The sequence below is a fragment of the Nylanderia fulva genome, unplaced genomic scaffold (assembly GCF_048542155.1).
Source record: "Nylanderia fulva isolate GAGA-0341 unplaced genomic scaffold, ASM4854215v1 Scaffold159, whole genome shotgun sequence".
NCBI classification, from domain to species: Eukaryota; Metazoa; Arthropoda; class Insecta; order Hymenoptera; family Formicidae; genus Nylanderia; species Nylanderia fulva.
The window spans coordinates 67247-90640 of NW_028189828.1; the positions used below are offsets into that span (position 1 = coordinate 67247).

Consider the following 23394-nt stretch of genomic DNA (forward strand, 5'->3'; position numbering starts at 1 on the left):
AAATTGCATGCAAAAAGTGCATAAAATATCGTACATCAATGCAATAACAACAATTTTTTATTTATTCAAATATATTTTTTAATCGATTTTTATTTCGCATAAATGATTTTTGTATTAATTCAATTTTCTAATTGAAACTTTTTATAAATATCATTAATTACTGGTTCTAAAATTGTTTTAATTAATTATTTAATTTTAATTAATTATTAATTTTATTGTTTTAACTATAACAACACCTGTCCGAGAATACTTAAATAATACGTATGGAAATAATTAGATGGGTCGTGGAGCACCTTTCTGGCAATGGCCACCAAGATCACCAGATTTGAATCCTTGTGATTTTTTCTTGTGAGGTGCGCAGAAAGAGAAAATTTATTTTAACCGCATAGAAACGCAGGACGAATTAGAAGAACGAGTACAAAGAGCGTTTGCTACCGTACAGCGGCGGCATATAAAGAATGCCACAGAAAGCGTTGCGTACAGGGCAATCAAATGTTTGGAAGCGAATGGTGGCCAATACCAACATTTAATGTAAAAAAATTCTCCATTGAATAAATATATTTATTCCTTTTACTTTGACAAACCTTCATTACATCGCATACTACCTTTTATTAAATAAGAAAAATAATTGCAGCATAATTTTAATTCACCGAAATATCTGTATATCGCGATATAATTAATCGAATTATTATTATGTCGCCACAAAATAAAATTTCGATAAGTAAAAATTATATCGCGACATAATAATAATTTCGAATTCTTATTATGCCTCGACATAATTTTCATTCACCGAATTATTTTTATGTTGTGATATTATTTTAATTCATCGAATTATTATTGTGTCGCCACATAATAAAATTTTGATGAATTAAAATTATGTCGATACATAATAAGAATAGAGAGTTACTTTTATACCCAAACATAATTTTAGTTTATCGAACTTTTATTATGTTTAGATGTAATTTTATTTTATCGAAATATCTTTATGTCGCGATATAACTTTAATTCATCGAATTATTATTATGTAGCCACAATAAAAATTCGATAAGTTGAAATTATATCGCCACATAATAATAATTTCGAATTTTTATTTTGTCTCGACATAATTTTAATTCACCGAATTAATTTTATGTATTAACATAAATTTATTTCATTTATATTTTATAAGACAATTAATTTAATAAAAAAAAATAAAATGTGTTAGATATAAAAAGAAAACAAATTACTTGACATATAAGTTCGACTAATGTTACTGTTTTCCCAGTGCCTGGAGGACCGAAAATTATATAAGGTGCTGGGTATGCTGTATTACACAAGATTTTCCTTATCGCTTGTTTTTGTTCTTCATTCTGTTCTATCTTAGTGTTTATCCATTTAATGTTACTATATAAAACATATATTTGAAATTGAAAAAATTTGCTAAAAAGCAATGTAAATGTAAATATTAATAATGGTTTAAAAACTTACTCTTTTAAATCTGTATTATTTATTTTGAGTTTAGGATATATAATTTCTTCTAAATTGTGTTTTTTCACTCATTATCATCAATGCATAATGGCAACATTTTAATGGATAATGTTTACTCCCAAAATTTATATTAAACCTCTTGTTTTCGTCTTTGAATATTCTTGCATTTCTATATCTATTATACAAAATTAATAATTTCAATACATTTATGTTTTCTATATTCTGTTATTTAATAATAATCATATTATAAATTATAAATGTATGCTATATTCCTATTAATACATAATAAAAGAATTGTAAACTTACTTAAAAAAACTCTGGCTGTATTGTTATTTGATTTTCTGTTATCTTCAAAACTCTAGCGCAAATTGTTTCTTTTGTAATAGTTTCAGTAAGATACACTTTATCATCTGGTACAACTATAGGAGTTTCCTTATTCATATATGGTAAATCAATAAAGAAACATTCATTTAAATTGGAGTTCTTAATTTTATGATTTAACAATTTGTACCGTCCCAGTTCACAATCTAATTCAAACTGCTCTAAATATAAGCACATTTTTAGTATAGTTAAATAATAATCATAATTTAGCCTTTGTACATTATGCAAACTCTTAATGCATTTTATATAATCAAGACATTTTTGTGAAAGGTTATTATCTTCTTGCAAATGTCTTTGCAATGCAATTTTTAAATCAGGTGGAGTTTGAATTAATGGTAGCTGAAATCTTGGTGCTACTGAAAATGCTGTGCAATCCCTAAAAGAATGATAAATTGTATAATACAGTTAACAGTTACATAAATTACTTAGATTAGAATAAAATAGAATTATTAATTAAGTAAATAATTTTTTCAATATGCTAAATATTGTATGATATTATATAGAATTCAAGTTATTTGCAGCTTTACATGTTATACATGTGAAAACTATAACAGCTGCTAATAAATTTAATAAAATATTATATTATTGTAATACAAAGTTCTCGTACTCAGGATCCACTGTGGTATTTCTATTCATTGCCATAATAGAAAATTGTTAGATGAAATGTCAAGATGTAAAGCGTCTAGTTAGTCTAAACCTAAAAACCATTTTGCAGGAAAAAAAATGAAGATATTTATAACATAATTTCTATTATAATTATAAATTTTTATATAAATACCTAATTAAAAATTTTATATCAATTTTACATTTAAAAAATATCTTCATATATAAGTTATATAAAAATCTTGGATAAAAAAATAAAAATAAAATTTATATTTTTTTACACTATTCGTACTACATGTAGACACAATTATTCTAAAAAAATAATATATAAAATACTTACGTTTATATGAGTTTTGCAAAGTAACGAAAATGCCAAGTATTAAAAGTTGCAAAAGCGTGTACATGTTCGTAATCTCGTGGTTATATTACAACGTTTCAATGAAAGAGGGGATTTCCGTTCGTACAGATAACGCTATATACATGAGCCAATAACTATTGCAGCCGATGCAGGTGCATCTTTAATTATTAGTTATTTTATGTGTAGTAATTTATAAATTATAGTTGACTTTGACATTATTAAAATTGTATTAAAAAATAATAATAAATTATGAATTATGGTGGGCGACTGCAATATTGTTATTTGTATTGGGATGTAAGAAATTTTTTAAATATTAAAAAGAATAAGAAATAAAAAATATGACCAATCGGAAAAGGAGAAGATATTCTCTGCTCTTATTGGTAGATATTTTCTATTTCTTATTGCCTGTTGCCTGGCATTGTGTATGGGGCTTAAAGATAAGATGAGTTCGTTCGGAAAAACGTTGATAAATAAGGTCAAAGCGCTAAAAGGATAATTCTTGAACGTACCTTATGTATAATACTTTTTTTACGTATAATACATGTATTATCGCCCTTATATATTTTTTCTTTGTTTGCAAAGTGTCTCCAACGTTATAAATGACCACAGCCACTCACATTGATTGACGCCTAAAGTAACTAGCACCGATGAAAGAGCTTCATTTTGAATTAGCATTTTTCGAAAATTCGAATGTTTAAAATTCATTATACTTATTTAAATACACATAATTGTATTAAACAAGTAAAAACACAAGATTAATTATAATACGTTAAATTTAATAGATCAATTTAAAAATACAATCGTATAATTTTAGAGAAACTGTATTAGTTTTATAAAATACAGTATAATACAATCACCATCATTCAGATATTAGATGTTACGTTTTCGTTCGTCCGTTTTTGGGTCAGTATATTTAAATACTTTACCCGAGAGTTGGACGGGTTGTGTGTACTTAGTTTTCAGTCCCGAACAGGAATCTTAGTTTATAAACTTTATAACGCGGATCAGTTTTGTTAATGCGGCGATAGTCGGGATAGTCAGGCTCGACGTTAATTATAGTTAGTTGGTAAGGAATAGTAGGAGGTTTTTTGATTTGGGTGTTTGGCTCTAAATCTTGGAGTTTTTGCGAGAGGTGAAAGAAATCTTGTTGCAAATCAATCGCTTGTTTTATCTGGTATCTGAGCCGTTTGAGCTGTACCCGTTTACCTGCCCTTTTCTTCATGAGAATGTTAAATACGACGGAAGCTCCCAAAATGAACTTAAAGTCCCTACGCAAGGCAGCGACTAGTCCGATTCGCTACGCTCTTTGGCAGCGAAAGGGGTAAGCTCGATTTGAGAATAATGGTAAATAATTTCATACACCAAGAGCAGTGTTCGTAGGCGCTACAATCTTCGACAGCGCCGGTTACCAATTCGCTACACTCTTTGTCAGCGAAAAGTCCGTTCCCCGCTCTCGGAGATGTCCTACGTTATATGTAAATTTTAATCAAAACTTGGATCAGATGCCAAATAACTGAGCTTATTGCGGTATTATCAATTATCTTTTATTCTATGAGTGGTTACAAAATTATAAGTCTAAAGTACTGGATTAGTCGTAACGTAAGAATAAGGAAACGAAGGATGACAGTCGAAGTTCGCGGAGAGCTATAGTTACGACAAAGATTTTGTTAAGATTTCAACTGCGATGCACAGCGTTTTTCTAGCTCTACGAGGTGTGTTCAAAAAGTATCGCGAATTTTGAATTTCCGCGGGTTACGTATATTCGATTTTCGATTTTTTTGTGGCGTTATATGTTGGTACTCATGTTTCTCATTTATGCCGACAAGTACGGCCATTTTGAATGTTCAGTTAATTTATGACAGCTGCTTTGCTTGCACGTGTTTTGGCTCGTCTTCGATTTTTGCCTATTCCAAAAAATGGATCAAAGAATCTGTATCAAATTTTGTATGAAAAACAAAATTAAGTGCGCGGACGCATTCCGAATGTTGACTGTGGCATATGGTGAAGCTACCTTGGACCGAAGCAACGTTTATCGGTGGTACAAAATGTTTTCCGAGGGCCGAGAAGCTGTGAACGACGAAGAGCGTGCCGGACGCCCGAGCACGTCAACAACAGACGAAAACATTGATGAAGTGAAGAAAATAGTATTGATCAATAAGGAATATTACCTGCAAGTTATGCGCAAATTGCGCGAAGCAATCCGCCAGAAACGCCCGGATTTGTGGAAGAACAAAAATTGGCTTTTGCACCATGATAACGCCCCTGCTCACACATCGTTGCTTGTGCGCGAATTTTTGGCCAAAAACAACACACTAATAATGCCGCAGCCACCGTATTCCCCAGATCTGGCCCTCTGTGACTTTTCTTGTTCCCAAAACTGAAGAGGCCCATGAAAGGACGACGCTACGCTACGATTGAGGAGATAAAGACGGCATCGAAGGAGGAGCTGAACAAGATCACAAAAAATGATTTTTTGAAGTGCTTCGAAGATTGGAAAAAACGTTGTCACAAGTGTATAATATCTGGTGGGGATTACTTTGAAGGGGACAAAATAGATATTCATGAATAAATAAATAATTTTTGAAAAAACACAAAATTCGCGATACTTTTTAAACACACCTCGTATTTATACTCGAAATTTTACCACCTCCATCTATGAATTTTGAAGGAGGGAGGCTCCTTATCTCGGTTTGTTTATAAGATTTTGTTTATAAGGTTTGTTTATAAGGTTTATAAACAACCCTGGCAATCCTGCATATCGGATGTTAGTTTAGGATAGGTCCAGCTGAGAGCGATAAAAATTTGTCAATACGTGACGATAAGCAAATTCTAGCGATCCCGCGTATCGGATGTTATTGTAGTTTGAGTTAAGATAAATCTAACCGAGAGCGATGAAAATTTGTCGGTACGTGACATAGAAAAGTTTTAAAAAAAGAATATTTAAAAAATTAAAAAATATCTTATATTAATTTGTATTTAACATATATACTGCAAAAGACTTGCGATCTTCTTATCTACACTTTTTTTAACTCGTTGGAGAATTGCCAGATACATCGGTCGCAGTTAATAAATCTCGTAATTTGCTTATCGTCAAGGCTTGTATTTCTCGGAACGATAATATGATATCATATTCTCGTTCAAGAATCTGCTTGATCTCTGTGTAGCCTAGCGAATCAATGCCGAGCTTATCAAAGGTGTCGTTGAAATTCATCGAATAGACATTTTCAAAACCAAGGATACTGGCAATGACTTCAACAAAATTAACTTTGCCATCGTTCACGGATTTGTGCTTTTCGGCTATCACTGTGGATGCCAATACAGGATACGATTCCCGAAGAAAAATGTCCATGGTTGCAAGACAGCTGCTCATACGTTGTGGTAAAATACCTTCATTGATGTTTTTATTTTTTATCGTATCTGTAAAAAATAAGAGTATGGTAGAATGATATGAATATGATAAATGATTATTACTTTATCTAGCTAAAACATTTTATTTATTCAAACATTTATTTTGTTATCTTTTTTTAAAGATAACATTATTTAGTTTGTAATTATCTTATATAAATTAATTCATACTCTCCAATTCTTATACTTTAATGTATTTATATCTTTCTTGCAATAAAAAGTTGTTTCTATTTATGTTTGTATTAATAAAAAACATCATCTCATCATTAATAAAAACATAATATAATATATAATTATTTTCTTCAAAGAGTCTCGTGCAAACTATTGTGTATATTTTTATTGAAGGTATTTTTATATAGGTAGGAGTTTATAAAGAATCATAAGAAGCAATCCAAAAAGTGATCGAAAGAAATAGAAAACTAAGTCTCACCTATATACAATCCAACGTCTCCTATAATACCCCATTGAATAGCGAGACCGGGCAAACCAGCGGCATTTCTCTGCTCCATCATCCTCTCCATGGCCGAATTTGCGAGACCATAATTGGATTGACCCAGATTGCCACGGACGCAGGATATGGACGAGAAGACGACGAAAAAATCTAACGACGGACAGAACTTTCTCGATGCCATGTCCAGATTCTTCGTAACCTCGACTTTTGGCAAATTTACAGCCTCGAAATCGGCCACCTGCAAGTTCTCGAACAAGGCGTCGTGCAACACAACGGCCAGATTAAATATACCGCCTACCGGAGCCAACCGGTTACTCTCCTCGATCAAATTTAGGGCGCCAGAAGGCGTCGTCACGTCCGCCGTGAAAATGACGACTTTGATGCCACTCTCGCGCCAACGTTGTATCCGCAACATCTGGTATCCGGTGCGTATGCCGGTATGAGACACAAGAATGATGATTTTAGCGCCGCGAGCGACCATCCAGTTGGCTAGTTCTAGACCGAAGCCACCGAGACCTCCGATTAGCACATACGACTTCTCCGGATGCATGTAGGAGCGCGATACGGTCGTCATCATCTTCGACATCGGCATCATGTGTTTTTGCGGTTCTTCGTGTCGAATATTCAACAGTACCTTACCGATATGCTGGCCCGTCATCATAAATTTAAATCCCTCCTCGAGCTTTTGCTTCGAAAATACGGTCGTCGGTAATGGACGCACTACGCTTTTCGCGATTCCCTCTGTCATCAGTTTAATCGTTTTTTGTTTATCTTCGCTTTCGTCAAACAGCGTCTCCAGAAATATACCGTGGAAGGAAATGTTCTTTAAAAATACCGACATATCTACACGATTGCCATTCAACATGTCGTGTTTCCCGATCTCGAGGAAACGACCGTTCTTCGCGAGGCACCGCATACTGGCGTGCAGTTTCTCTCCAATTAGCGAGTTCAGTACCACATCAACTCCACGTCCTTGGGTCTGGTCGGAGATCAGATGCTCAAAACTCGTATCTCGAGAATTACCAATATTCTTCTCGATCAATTGCGGAAAGGCTTTTTTGAGAAAGAGCTGTTGCTCCGGAGTGTCGACGGTGGTGAAGACTGTGCAGCCGGCGTGCAGAGCGATGGTGATCGCTGCTTGACCGATGCCGCCCGCGCCGCTATGAATTAACACGCTTTCGCTCGCCTTCAATTGACCCCGTACAAACAGAGCGTAGTAACTAGTGACGTAAGCGACCGGTATTGTCGCCGCCTGCTCCAACGTCCATCTGTCAGGCAGCTTCCAAAGAAAACCGGAATCTGGCAACACGGTGGTCGCCAATCTTCTAGATTTGACTATACCCATCACTCTACAGCCGTTTGCGTCTCTTCCGGAGAATTCTAGTCCTAAGGCAGAGTCTTCTATATTAATCTCTGCCGATGAAAGGGCGTCCGTTGGTTGTTTACTGATCGCTAGCTTAACATCCCTGTTAATACAATAGTACAAAATTCATTTAGTTTGAAATTCAACAAGTATTTATTATATCATCGTGACAACATATGATCTCCGTTTATTATCAATCAAACAAGCAAAGAGTAACGTTCACCGAAACTTACTTGAAGTTTAACGACGCATAGTATACACTGCAGAGTTTATCTAAATGTTTAGTCTGACTAGAAGTTAATGGACTTTGAATCCATTCTAGACTACTCAAATCATCGTGAGTCCGTGCACTCACATAGGCTTGCTCCACTCGCACGTTGTTAGGCTGATGTAATGGTAAGTGCCGATAACTGCCCCATTGACCTGCCTTCAAAACATTAGCCATTAATCCTTTTTCTAGTTGCTGCGCGTAAAACTGGGAGGATAAGTCAAATTTGGGAGCGTTGCTGTCTTGGATAAAGACATAACGCACGTTTGCGATGTCGCGCCGGATACAAGTCATAAATCCAACTAGACCTGCAAATAAAAAGTGTTAAGATGTTAATTCGCTGATTAGATGATTGAGAATAAAGTTTGAAAAAAAGATAATCGTTAAATAAATATTTTTAAAAATTAGTTTTTTAAAATCATTTAAAGAAATATATATAAGCATGTTTGTTTATAATTTTACCAAATAATTCTTCGCCTTGGGATACAAAAAGCACTTCTTGATTATTGCTGTCGTATTTCTTCAACACAGCTTTTGCATTTTCCAACCATGAGAAATTCTTTCCTGTGATCTGTATTACGATTGGTTCTTGTTTCTCCTTTCGTTTTTTCAACAAAATGTAACTCTTTCCCGAGGTGTCGATTTGTTTACTGACCAATATCAGATTCGCTTTCTTCAGCGCAGTGTTCAAGTCGAGTTGTGTGGCAGTCTCTTTCAGAAGAATAAAGCAACTGGAATTTAAGGCACTTGCTAGGTTTTTAAGAACGGTGTAGGATTGGCTAGAAAGAACTTCCGCCGCTACGACGAGATGCATATTTGGACCTAAAAATGCATCGTTTGCATCCCATTTCACTAAGTTAACGTTCATCTCATTGAAAATTGTCGCGTAATCGTCAATTGCGGAATTGACGGCCACTTGTAGGTCAATCTAAAACAAAGGAAGTGACATGTTTACACGCACTTAGAACATGTTCAAAGAAAAAGGTTTATGATATATGTAATAAAATTTTGTCTTATAAAAATTAATGACATTAAAATTCTATAGCAAGTATACTTACGTTAACTAATGGTTCTCCATCAAAAATATCGAGTATAAGTGGCGCTAAGAGGCTTCTTGCGTCTCGATCGTTCGCAACTTCCATGGCCTTGATCCTCGACGTCGTTATGTTCTCACAGGCAATTTGCAATAGCACAGTGAGTGCGTGCAGCTTTCCTCTCGCTGAATCTTCCAAGACCAGGCTGCGCGGATTTTCGTATGGCACGAAAACGTAACGTTCGTACTTGGGCTTGATTTGAATCTGCTGTCGCTGAGATGTGGTAGGTTTTATCCCTCTAATCTCGATACCCCCCGATTTGACGACTTCGATGTTTTTATAGTGATATATCGATAATCCAGCACCTTTCGGTAATTCATCGGTCAATCGTTTGTGAAGCACAGGATCAATCACGGCGTAGCGGACCTTCGAGCCATACACCAATCTCCGATTGATGGACAATAATTTAAACTGAAACATGCTATCCATGTACGAGGACCATTCATTGAACCAATGTAATTCGCCGACAGTGATGGAATTGTCACAGGATTTGATCCCCTCGAAAACACCGTTGTATTCGTATCCACGCAATCTAAATTCCTTATAAACGTCCTCGGTGTTCAATACAAATCCATCGGGTGGCATCGGAAGCAGCGGCAGGTCCAGCTGATTCTTCTCGGTAGCTTCGGCAAGGCCAATGTTTCCGCTAACGACGATCGAATCGGCTTCCCGGACTTCGAAGTCGCCCTTTCTCTCAAAAATATTTACCGAAAACTTGATCGTTTTCTTCGTCGGGATGAAAGTAATGCGCTGGAACCACACGTTTTTGAGGATTACTGGCAGTTGTTCGAAATTGGTGTCATGTAGTTTCGCGAAGAGTTTCCAAACCATCACAAGGAGGCCGGCGCCCGGGAAAACATATCGCCCGTCGATTTTGTGTCCCATTAGATATGCGTCCGTTTCTCTCGACAGATTTACTTCTACAATATGTTCTCCAGACAATTGTTTTGACTTCTGAGTGAAAGTGGGTACCTCCCATTTGGTGGAATGGTCCCATTTGATCAGAGGTCCGATCATCGGTGTTCCACGACTAACGGGAAAACTGATCGGTGGATATAGTTTGGAGATATCAGGTTGCGCCCCAGCCGTGTACAGCTTTCCTATATTAGACAGTAGAAAGATCAAATTGTTTGAATGATTTTGATTTTGAAGACAGATGTTGGTAATTGTCAACGGTAGCGAACTATGCAGAATCGACTGCAACAGGCAATGCGGTCCGATCTCGATAATTATCGCGTCCTCTGGGATGTGCGCCATCGCTTCTTGGAAGAGCACAGGTGACACCAGATTGTTTATAAAATACTCCGATGAGCTGAATTGCGCGAGTGGGCTGTCCCATGCGGCCTTGGGTACCGAACTGGAGATCCATCTGTAAGATCTTTTCTTCGGGTTTGGTATAATCATGTCGAGCGAAGCACGGTATATTGATTTACTCGGAAGAATGTATTTGCTGTGGAAGGCAACGCCAGATGAGTCAATTATTTTAGCAAAGATTTCTTTGCTCTTCAGCTCTTCTACAAACTTCTTCACAGAAGCGACTGGACCAGAAATGGTGACCAAATTCGCAGAATTGTGACAAGCTGGAGTGATATCAGGTGGACACATCTCCTTGGCTTTCTCCCAAGTCAATGTGGTTACTGCCATAGCGCCTGGTTCTAAATTGGCATCTAGGGTCGACTTGCCTTTGTAATAAGCTGCCAAGATAGTTTGCTCTAGCGTAAACCCGCCGTCGGCATATGAACAGCACAATTCACCGAGGGAGTGTCCAATTATGCCGTCTGGTCGAATGCCTATAAGTGTTAACAAGTCGACTAGAGCGATCTGGATGGCCACGATTGATACCGTAACAAGCATCACGTTCTGGTATGTCTCATTGGTGCTATTTAAGATGATATTCATTAAGTCGATATCATGATTCTTTAATATGTTTGCGCATTGCTGTAGACTATGTTGGCACATTTTGATGTTGAGCAGTTCGCGGCCCATACCTGACCATTGAGAACCCATACCGGAAAATAAAAACCAAATGGAACGTTTGTTGCCATTATTCATTTCGACTATCTCGCGGGTACCACCATGAGCGAGTACCTCATAGCCGCGAACGTTGTGTCCCGCTATATTGTTCTGGTGCACAGTATGCAGTAAAGCCAGAAACTCGTCATCCTGTCGATGCTCATTCGCCTTGTCCAATAATACCTGTATAGCTTCTTTCGTGCGACCCGACACGGCTATCAGTTTTGGTAGTAGTAACTCTATGGTCTCTGGCACCGATGACACCTTTGTCTTTGGATTGCTGCGCAAAATGACGTGCGAATTTGCGCCACCGGCGCCAAATGAATTGATACCCACGAGACCGCCATTCCACGGCGTGGCCTTGTCAATTACGCGAACACGTTTATCGATCAATGCGGGAATCTTCGGATTTGGAATAGTAAAGTGCAGATTTGCGGGGATCACACCGGTTTCCATCGCAATCAGTACCTTGGCTAGCGCGCATAATCCGCTGGCGGCTTCTGAGTGGCCCATATTTGATTTAACCGAGCCGATCTGCAGCGGTGTCTTCCTGTTTTTGCAAAACAGTCTATCAATGGCACTTATTTCCTGCTGATCACCCGCTTGGGTACCGCTACCATGCGCCTCTATGTAAACTACATCTTTGGGATTGATACCCACTTTACTATACACTTCCTTCAACATCAAATATTGAGTGTCACTGCTTGGATACGTGAAACCCTCGGGTTTGTAGCCATCTGTGTTTATCGCCGTGTTTATCACCGTGGCGTACACTCTGCGTGCGTCCTTTGATTTCTGCAGAAATATTACGACCACTGCTTCGGCTCTCGCGTAACCATCAGCCATAATGTCGAATGATTTACACAAGCCATCTTTAGACAGCATATTCAATCGCTGAAAATGAAGACTATAAGCCGGATCGAGCACGAGATTCAATCCGCCGATGATGGCTGCGTCGCATTCACCCATATTCATCGCAAGAACCGCTTGATGCATAGCAGTCAAGGCCGAGGAACAGGCTGTATCCAGCGAATAACTAGGTCCGATTAAATCAAAAGCGTAAGAGATTCTGTTGGCAAACATCGCTCTGCTACATCCGAGTAATCCATATCCTGCAAACAGATGAGTATTTTTTTTGTTTACTTAAAAAAAAGGCTTTTTTTGCAGTGTAATTTTACGATGGAAATTTTCACGATAAATTTAACAAATGTATCTACCATTTGGATCTTTCTTCCAAAAATTATTCGCATCCGAAGTGGAAACACCAATGAACACGCCAGTACGCGATCCTTTTAGGGTTGAGGGATTGACGCCGGCATCAATTAACGCCTCGTATGACGCTTCTAGCATTATGCGAAGCTGCGGATCCATTGAGTGCGCATGTTTAGGATGTATCTTGAAGAAAGAGGCGTCGAAATTACTAAGATCCTTGAGTTTGGCAAATCTGGATGGTACCCCGATGATGCCCGGTGTCCAACGTCGCTCGTCCTCGGTAACCATGTCTAATCCTTTCATTAAATTCTCCTTAAACTCCTCAATGTTTGAGGACTCAGGTAGACGACCTGGAAAAAATATGAATGTATCTCATTTCTATAATGAAATTGATTATACCGCGGTCGACATAATCGGTATAATTACCTGAAATGCCTGTAATGACGATGTCACTTTCCATTTTTGTAGCCATCTTGCTCGTTGAATAATTCGATTTTCCTCTATCTGGCTAGAATAAATTTTGTGTTTAAAAATTTAAACACACAATCGTAATAAAACTGAATTGCGTCCACTACAGCTTTACTTTTATTGAAGCGACCATGTATAATATTTAAAAAAAATAAAAAAAATAAAAATAAAGAGTGTGCACAATGAATAATTACATTATGTTTATTAAAAAATTAATTGATTTTTAACAATTTTGTATTAATTTTCTTAGAACAAGAAAAACTTACTTTGCTGAAAGAAAACGATTCGATTCAAACAGGAAGAGGTCTGTCTCTGCTACACTGTTTCTAATCTTCTAATCTAACAAATAACAGTCCTTTAGGTCCGCCAGTAATAATTAATAAAAATATTTCTGAAAAAATTGGTATGCCATTTTGGTCGACTTTTCTCATTGAGAAAAGATTTTTTCTAATTTAATCTTCTAATCTTCTAATCTTTGATTTGCTAATTCTTCATCGAAGGCTAATTGATAAGTGTTTCATATACTGGGTAAGTTATTTTAATCAACACATATAAATATTTCGTATAGTAAGCAAGATGGAAAAAATGTCCCAAACAAAAGTACTACAAATGGACACATTTGTCGCAAGTATTATGGGGTTCGGAATCCATTGATAAAAATAGATTACCGCAAATGGATTGTAAATATCAGCAATCGTCGCGTTCCGGATTCGGTGATGAGGTTTCTCAGTTTGGGTGATAAGTTTGGCGTACCCATTTGTAGAAGTAATAAAGATGATAGGAAAATTTCTGCATTAGAAAACATAAAGAATATTGAAGTTAATCAAAGAAAGTTTCCCAGTGACAACCTGGATAATTTGAGATTTTCGATAGCAAGTTCGGTACACAAGTTTTTGAGTAAACAAAAACATGTATGTTACATCGATAATTACATTTGTAATAGATACTCCGACTGCTCAAAATTTTTGAAATCTAACAAAAATATTTTTGCAACTAAAGCTGATAAAGGTCAGGTTACTGTACTGATGGACCGGACAGACTACGTTGAGAAAATGAATTTTTTATTGAAAGACGATTCTACGTATAGATCACTTAATAGGACTCCGCTGAAGTCACTGAGCACGAGGGTTGCTAATTTATTAAAATCTTGGTTAGATAATAAATTAATAGACGATAACACATACAGACAATTGAGGTGTACGAATGGTAATTTGCCTCGTGCGTATGGTTTACCAAAGATTCATAAGGTCGGTAGGTTACCCTCTCCGCGTCATAATTTCAACTGTAGGAAGTTCTATTTACAACATAGCATCCTTTTTGAGTGAGATACTACAAAATGCAGTCAATAAACCTCGATCTCATGTCAAGGATAGTTGGTCCTTTGTGGAAATTATTAAAGGCAGAAACATCGACGACAGCCATGTTATGATTTCGTTGGACGTGACTTCACTTTTTACTAACACCCCTTGGGAATTAATTAAAATAGCAATAGAAAACCGATGGGATGACATCTCACAATTTACTTCGTTTAGCCTTGCGCAGTTTTTACACGCCATTGACACGGTTATGCGCTCAACGAGCTTCGTTTTTGACGGAAAATTTTACGAACAGGTTTTCGGTTCTCCGATGGGGTCTCCATTGTCTCCGATTCTTTCTGACATTGTTATGGACGATTTGGAATCATACTGTTTGCGTCAATTGGATTTCGAACCCTATTGTTATTTTAGGTACGTCGATGATATTTTTTCAATTATTCCGAAAGGAAAAATTGAGGATATGCTTCGTGTGTTCAATGGTTTCCACACTCGACTTAAGTTTACGTTCGAACTAGAGAAAAATTGTTCTCTGAGTTTTTTGGATACGAACGTTATACGTATCGGTGGTAGATTGACGACTAATTGGTACCGAAAGCCTACGTTTTCAGGCCGCTATATTAATTTTCTGTCAAATCATCCTATGAGATATAAAATTAGCGTGATTACAAGCCTAGTTGATAGGGCTATTTTACTCGCTGACCCTATTTTTCATGAAGAAAATATTAATTTAATCAAAAGAATCCTTATTAATAATTGTTACCCGTTAACAATTATTAACAAAAACATCAATAAAAGACTTCGAGCGATTAAATTTGGCAGTAATCTTAACTCGCCCAATCGAAATAAATTTGATACGCGAAATTGCATTGTGTTACCTTACATTAAAGATCTTAGCGAGAATATTACGCGTTGCATCAATAAAAGTGGAATTGATGCTTTGTATACTGTCCCAAAAAAATTGGACACGTTGATAAAAAGAGGTAAAGATGGGATCGAAAACTTAAAAAGAACTGATGTTGTTTATAAAATTGATTGTGCGAATTGCGATTCGGCTTATATAGGACAGACAAAGAGACATTTAGAAACGCGCATTAAAGAACATAGAAATAACATAAAAAAAGACAAGACATTGCATTCTGTCATTAGTTTACATCGGACTTGCAACGATCATGAGTTCCGTTGGGATTCTCCGGTGATTCTGCATGAGGAAAAACAGACAAGAAAAAGAGAAATTGCAGAAATGTTTTACATAAAAAAACAAGGAAAAAGTATTAATTTACAGAAAGATACGGAGAATTTCAGTGGGATTTATGATCGTGTTCTTGACGTTATTTAAGTCGTTTTATATTTATTTTTACTTTTAATTTTATTTTTATTTTTATATCCACCTATTTATTTATTTTTATTTATTTGACTTTATTATGACGATTTAAATTACGAAAGACACATTTAGTTTCGTCTCTATCTTCTTAACGCTTAGTGACTAAGATTCTTGTGAACAGTTAACATCTATTTAATATGTGCTTACTTCTGTCAGTCTTACATTGTTCATCAAAACAAGCGTTAACATTGTCGGTAGTTTGCATAGAAGTTGATTTACTGTTTTAAATTTGGTATGTAACACATTTTTGTATTTAAATGTATAATTAATTGTTGCGAATAAGTGTATTAAATTATAATTATTTTGATTGAACTTTTTATAGATGTACTTGAAAAGGGCTGCAATGACAGCCGAAACGTTGTTGTATTTCAAATAATTATTTATAATAAATCATTGCCAGTCTGGTCGACTTTAAACATTGAGGAGTGGTTTTTTATTAATTATTACTGGCAACCTTAAGGATTATTATTTATTAAACTTTTATAATTTTAAAAGTACTCCATCAAACAACACTTTATTATAGGATTTGAAAAGTTCTTTAGATAAGCTATAAGAATATGTAATGAAAAATAACAGGTTCCATTTAAGAAATTGCAGGTGACCTTTAAATGATTATACAAAGTTCAAATCAATAACACCATTTTATGTGCCCCTCATAGTCAAAAAACTTTTGTTCGAAACACTTTTTTCCATCTTGCTTACTATACGAGATATTTACGTGCGTTGATTAAAATGGCTTATCCTGCATACACAGTACCGGCCAAAATTATATCACCTTTTGATTTTTTAGCATAATATGTTTTAAAGTGAATGGATCTCTATAAAATTATAACATGTTTTAAAAGTTGATATAACATTGAATTATAATTCAATATATGTTATATCGTCCTTCAAAACATGTTATTATTCGAGTAGAAATCCATGCACTTTAAAGCAAGTTATGCTGAAAAATCAAAAGGTGATATAATTTTGAGTACATATATTTAAGGCAAATTTTATAAACAGTTATGCAGAGAGTACCAAATGTATATATATACGTTTTGATAGGGTTGCGTCTCTCTTTTATATAATTCTTATGTTGTCCTCACTTTATCGTTGATGTCAGAAATGGTGATTTACAGGTTTTTCATATACTTATATATAAATAAATTGTATACATTACGAAAGAGGAAAAATTGATATTATTATTCTCAACAATATAATTATAATAAAAAAAGTTAATTAGTCTTGTAAATATTATCGCTAAGAAATAAATTATAAAATAAATTTTGTTATGTAATAGGAGGCGGAGGATAACTTGAATTATATAAAAGAAATAAAATCTATAGAATCAAGTGACACAATACCTTTGTCTACAATGACGCAGTATGGCCTGCGTATATTTAATACTTATGTTAATAAAAAAATAATTTATGTCTTATGTAATAAAAAAATAATTTTTGTATTTTTTTTAGAAGTGAAGTTTGCGATTTGGAATTATAAATTCTATACATATATAATTATATATAAAATATTAGAATATAATTATATGAATTTTTTTCCAGGCAGCCTTAATTATAAGTTTTTCTAAAATAAAGTTATAAAATAAATCAAATTCTTTATTAATATGTATTACAGAAAAAAATAAAAACAATTGTTGTCTAAACACGTAGGTATTTTGTCCATGAAATTAATGTAAACATAAAAAACATCATTGGCCAATGATCTTCAGAAAGTATCAACTAATAATAATAGAATCGTATATCGGTGAGTCTTATTAATTTTTACTTAAATTTTGGGTAATAATTTTGTGAAAATTCTCCGATTTTGCCGATATATGTGTGTACATATTTTTATGTGTGAAACACGCATTTGTAAATTAAGAACCGCCAGAAAAATTATATAAAAAATAACATTGTTTAAGAGAAATATGATTTAAAAATTAAAATTTTAATTTTTTATATATAAAATATAAACTCCATAAGAAAATATATATATTCCACTTCTAAAGTGTGGCTGTAATGTGCAATTAATATACAAACAATCTTTTTATGCGATAAATATATACAGTGTATTATCTATGTATATTTTACTGTAGGATAATATTAAATTCAGTTAATTTTTTTTATTTACAGTATAAATATCGCAAATGCGAACAATTTATCAGAGGTTTCTTGCTACGCAATATTTTACTTTTATATTTAATGTAATTAAATATAAAAAGAATCTGAATAGACTGTAACAATAATCGTTATTGCATTACAGTTTTTAATTTAAAAATGTATTGCATATTGAAAAACGATGATACTTTATATTTTATGCTTTAAATTATGATCGTTTTTATTTATATTATGGTATTTAAGATGCAATCAGATCTTTGAGAATTCTCTGATAATTTCTGAAAAAAAAACATTTATTATTGCCCATAGAAAAGATTATTTTTGTATATTATACTAATAATATTAATTACAGCCATATACATTACAAGTAGAATATTTTTTTCAAAAATAAAGTTGTCATATATATATAATATATTTCTATATAAAAAGACATAATATTAAGTAAAAAGAAAAACTTTGCGACTTACCATGTAGCTGGTTAAATTGCTACTGAGCAGACTGACAACTAATAATAATATATGTTGATATAGTTAGAAATCAGAATTTTACGTCATAGCCTAAAAAAATATTATAAAAACGGCAAAAAATAATTATATTCAGAATACTTAAATATGTAAAACAGCATAACACAACTTCTAAGATTCTTATCTTATAAATTTTGTTTCAAAAAAACTTTTTTTTGCATTACTTCTTATGTATACATATATGATTTTATAATCTTTTATAATTACATCACATAGCTGCATATTGATTATTATTATTCTTAATTAATATTTTTTTCCTCACAAAAATATTTTTTATAAGAAATAATATAATTATATTTTGGAATAATAATTTTAAATAATATCAGTATTATATAATTATTTTAATAATTTGTTCGTATGTTAAATATGAAATTTATAAATCATTATACTAGACATTTTATTGCATAATTTTTATAGACAGACGATATTAACAGCAAAATAAATTTATACAGATAATCGCAACAACATTTTGCTTTTACATTAATATGTAAATCATATACATAATAAGATAATAATACACATTTTTATATTTTACGTTTTTTATTTGAATTTAATTCAAAATTAAAATAATTTCATATCCTCTTTAAAATTATTTTTATATCTCTTTTAATGCACTCATTAAATATTTGACTCGTCCTTGTCAATTTTGCTCGCCATATAATTAGTAATTAGACATTGATAATGAAATGATAGAAAATGATAAAGCTCAGTTCTGAATGACGAGAAATAATTGAAACCTATTATAATAAAAAATTGTTCATATAAGTCATTATTATTTTTCGTTAGAATTCCGAAACCTATAACCATCAAATTGTTTTCATTTTTCGTCAGTTTCTCAAATTCTGTTATCAAATTATGTGGCGACACAATAATAATTCGATGAATTAAAATAATATCACAACATAAAAATAATTCGGTGAATGAAAATTATGTCAAGGCATAATAAGAATTCGAAATTATTATTATGTCGCGATATAATTTTTACTTATCGAAATTTTATTTTGTGGCGACATAATAATATATAATTCGATTAATTATAATTATATCGCGATATACAGATATTTCGGTGAATTAAAATTATGCTGCAACTATTTTTCTTATTTAATAAAAGGTAGTATGCGATGTAATGAAGGTTTGACAAAGTAAAAGGAATAAATATATTTATTCAATGAAGAATTTTTTTACATTAAATGTTGGTATTGGCCACCATTCGCTTCCAAACATTTGATTGCCCTGTACGCAACGCTTTCTGTGGCATTCTTTATATGCCGCCGCTGTACGGTAGCAAACGCTCTTTGTATTCGTTCTTCTAATTCGTCCTGCGTTTCTATGCGGTTAAAATAAATTTTCTCTTTCTGCGCACCCCACAAGAAAAAATCACAAGGATTCAAATCTGGTGATCTTGGTGGCCATTGCCAGAAAGGTGCTCCACGACCCATCTAATTATTTCCATACGTATTATTTAAGTGTTCTCGGACAGGTGTTGTTATAGTTAAAACAATAAAATTAATAATTAATTAAAATTAAATAATTAATTAAAACAATTTTAGAACCAGTAATTAATTATATTTATAAAAAGTTTCAATTAGAAAATTAAATTAATACAAAAATCATTTATGCAAAATAAAAATCGATTGAAAAGTATATTTGAATAAATAAAAAATTGTTGTTATTGCATTGATGTACGATATATTATGCACTTTTTGCATGCAATTTTTATTCAAACATAATTTTAATCTACGAAAAACAATATTTATCCGTATAAAATAAAACTTCTTTAAAACTAAAAATTGCGAAAATACAAACATTGAAATAATAGCAAAGCGTCATGTGTTTATTAAAAATCAGAAGTTTAGAAACTCTCAGAAGCTAGTATTTTAATCTACGAAAAAGCCGCTTTTCGGACCGCAAAGCGCGGTCCGAAAAGCTAGTGATATATAAGATATAATTTTTTAAAAGGATTTGAATTTAGAACGCGATGAACAACAAATTGTTAAAAATATCACACACATATGTGTGTGTGGCCGTGCGTGTATTATATGCTGAAACATTCTTATAAAATATATTACCTGATTTTGTAAAAAATATACCATCATTAATTTAATCGGTGATTAATATAAAATAATAAAAAAAAATTGTATTTATACCAATTATTTAAATGTAATATTTGAAAAAATTATCAGAAGTTTTTTTGTCGAAATAGCCCAAAAACTTTTATCATGTTATAATCATTTAAATCATACAGATGTAAGAAATTAAAAATATTTATAATATTGAAATCTTTGTAAAAAAAAATAGATATACATATAAATTATTATATTGATTGAGTATTAATTCCAAAGCTACTTTTTAAACTATAGACTTAAATTTTTGATTCGTTTGTTTTCAACAAAAGTCGGTCTATAATTTCCCACTTGTCTTCTAAAAGTAGATGTATAGCTTTCCACTTGTCTGCTATTACTTGTTTCAAGCAATTCTTCATGGGCTCGAAATAATTGGAAATTTCGTTGCTGTATCTCATTTCAAAAGCTATCAACCAGCTAATTTCCATTAAAAGAATTTGTTCATCCTCCTCCAAATCGGATGGCTATTCTATATTCCTGAATTGAACATATTTGCGAGCAAATATTAATAGATGTTCCAAGGCGCAAAGTTGACAAGTACAAGTGGATTCGGATGATATAATTTTCCAGTTTTTCAAATAATTCAAAAGTTCTTTCTCTTCCACGAATGAAAATCTTATAATTTGATCTTCTATTCTCTTGTCATATCTATGTCATATCTATAATTATTAAACCCTTGAATAAGAGCGTTGTTCACTTCAGCGGTCAATTTATTTAAATGAATCCTATAACGGTTCGAAACGCTCTCACATGTTAGACTTTTTTCAAATATATCTTTTAATGCAGTACGCACGTTTTCTCTGTCATACTCAAACTTTTGTTTACGTTTATTAATATTTATTTTTAGCTATAAAATTACACAGAAGAGTTCATATTTTCCTGCCACATGTTTCACAGGTAAACCTGTATACTCGACTTCCATCGCTGCTCTCTCGAGCTTTTCAGTTAATTCGAGATGTCCCGCTATTATTATTCTTCTATCGAACACTTTCAAAGTTCTTAACTAGTAAAATGACCTACGAAAAGAAGCAAGAAACAAAAAATTAATGCATGTTGCGCAATTAATTATGTAAAGATAATAAGACGATAAAATGACTTTCATCTCGCGATGTTTCAATCTTTTGTAAAAACAATAATTATAGAAACTGAATAATAATTAATAGATAAATTATGCTGTACTTTGCATTATTTGAAATAAAAAATCTTTAAAAAATTGAAGAAAAAATAAATTATTGGACGATAATATACTTACAAAATAAAACAAGTAACAAATATTGCTAAATAAATTTTTCACGACGAAATTGATGGGATAGATATCTTAATCTAGTTAATATACAAAGTGACTGGAGCACAATGTCAGATACTGATTAAATTCGAAGTTCTAAATATTGTATTATATAAGAAAAATAAATAGAGGTTTAAAATTAAAAGTCAATTTTGTTAAGCAACACATTATGTATGTTTTTCTTATATTCTAAAGAAATCTGTATCTTTTCTTTCGCATATTTGATATTAATTTTAGTTCAATAAATATATATGTATATAAAAATTATTAATGATGAATTAATCTTTCGATCTTTCTTATGTGTAATTTATTTAAAAATGGACTCAATATCAGTAAAAATTGATTTAAAATTAAAATAGTAATTGTTAAGATGCAGATGAAAAATTAATTCTATATATATTATATATATATATATATATATATATTATATATATATATATATATATATATATTCTATAAATATTAATTCCATTATTTTATAAATATATGTATATATGTAACCAAAGTTGCTGATATACTCATATTTCGAATATCGAATAAAAAATATTCAATAAATAGTATTATAGAAATCATAGAATAATATGAACATACATAATATTGCAGATAAAAATTCTTAAGGTTCGCCAATAATAATTAATAAAAATCTTTTCTCAATGGTAAAAGTCGACCAAACTGGCAATTATTTATTGTAGATAATTAGTTAAAATACAACGTTTCGGCTGTCATTGCAGCATTTTTCAAGTAAATCTATAAAAAGTTACATAAAAATAATTATAATTTTAATACATTTATCGCAACAATTAATTATAAATTCCTAAACAAAAAAATGTTACGTACCAAAAGTAAATGCAAAATAAATTAATACAGTAAATCAAATTCACTGCATACCTCCGACAACATTTACCATTGTTTTAATGAACAATGTAAAATTGACTGAAGTAAGCAAGAAAGCATTAATCTACAGAAAGATACGGAGAATTTCAGTGGGATTTATGATCGTGTTCTTGATGCTATTTAAATTATTTTTATTTTTACCTATTTATTTATTTATTTGACTTTGTTATGAGGTTTTAGATTGCGAAAGACACATTAGTTTTGTCTCGATTTTTTAACGCGTAGTGACTAAGATTCTTGCTAACTGTTAATATCTTTTTATTTCTTGCTTACTTATGTCAATTTTACATTGTTCATTAAAACAATGGTAAATGTTGTCGGAGGTATGCAGTGAATTTGATTTACTGTATTAATTAATTTTGCGTTTACTTTTGGTACGTAACATTTTTTTGTTTATGAATTTATAATTAATTGTTGCGATAAATGTATTAAAATTATAATTATTTTTATGTAACTTTTTATAGATTTTTACTTAAAAAGGGCTGTAATGACAGCCGAAACGTTGTATTTATCTAATTATCCACAATAAATGATTGCCAGTTTGGTCGACTTTTACCATTGAGGAAAGATTTTTATACATAATATCGTTTGATTATTCAGAGTAATTTAAATTTGCGAGAAAATTTATTTTAATTATTTCAGAAAGATATATAACTGCTCATAAATTACGTACATTTTCTTGAAAAGAA

General features: G+C 32.5%; 1 protein-coding gene and 1 long non-coding RNA gene across 2 annotated transcripts; both read right to left on the reverse strand.

Annotated features, from left to right (window-relative positions):
- Positions 1–701: 701 nt before the first annotated feature.
- Positions 702–3085, reverse strand: LOC114943190 (uncharacterized). Its single transcript, XR_003821969.2, has 4 exons — positions 2792–3085; positions 1774–2545; positions 1468–1642; positions 702–1383 (listed from the first exon to the last, which is right to left on the reverse strand). It is a non-coding gene; the product is annotated as an uncharacterized LOC114943190 (long non-coding RNA).
- A 479-nt stretch (positions 3086–3564) lies between these two features.
- Positions 3565–18368, reverse strand: LOC114943189 (fatty acid synthase-like). The gene is made up of 8 exons (XM_029318770.2): positions 18347–18368; positions 13042–13123; positions 12621–12965; positions 9355–12515; positions 8759–9224; positions 8262–8604; positions 6645–8131; positions 3565–6226 (listed from the first exon to the last, which is right to left on the reverse strand). Exons 1-8 carry the CDS (start codon positions 18347–18349, stop codon positions 5835–5837), a joined length of 6279 nt encoding a protein of 2092 aa, XP_029174603.2. The 5' UTR covers positions 18350–18368; the 3' UTR covers positions 3565–5834.
- Positions 18369–23394: the final 5026 nt, after the last annotated feature.

Excerpts from the sequence above, each read along its gene's own strand:
- LOC114943189 (XM_029318770.2), bottom strand. Across the intron at positions 9,225-9,354 it reads ATGGAGAACCATTAGTTAAC|ATTGACCTACAAGTGGCCGT; the intron begins GTAAGTATACTT and ends CCTTTGTTTTAG. Across the intron at positions 8,132-8,261 it reads TATGCGTCGTTAAACTTCAA|GGATGTTAAGCTAGCGATCA; the intron begins GTAAGTTTCGGT and ends TTGTATTAACAG.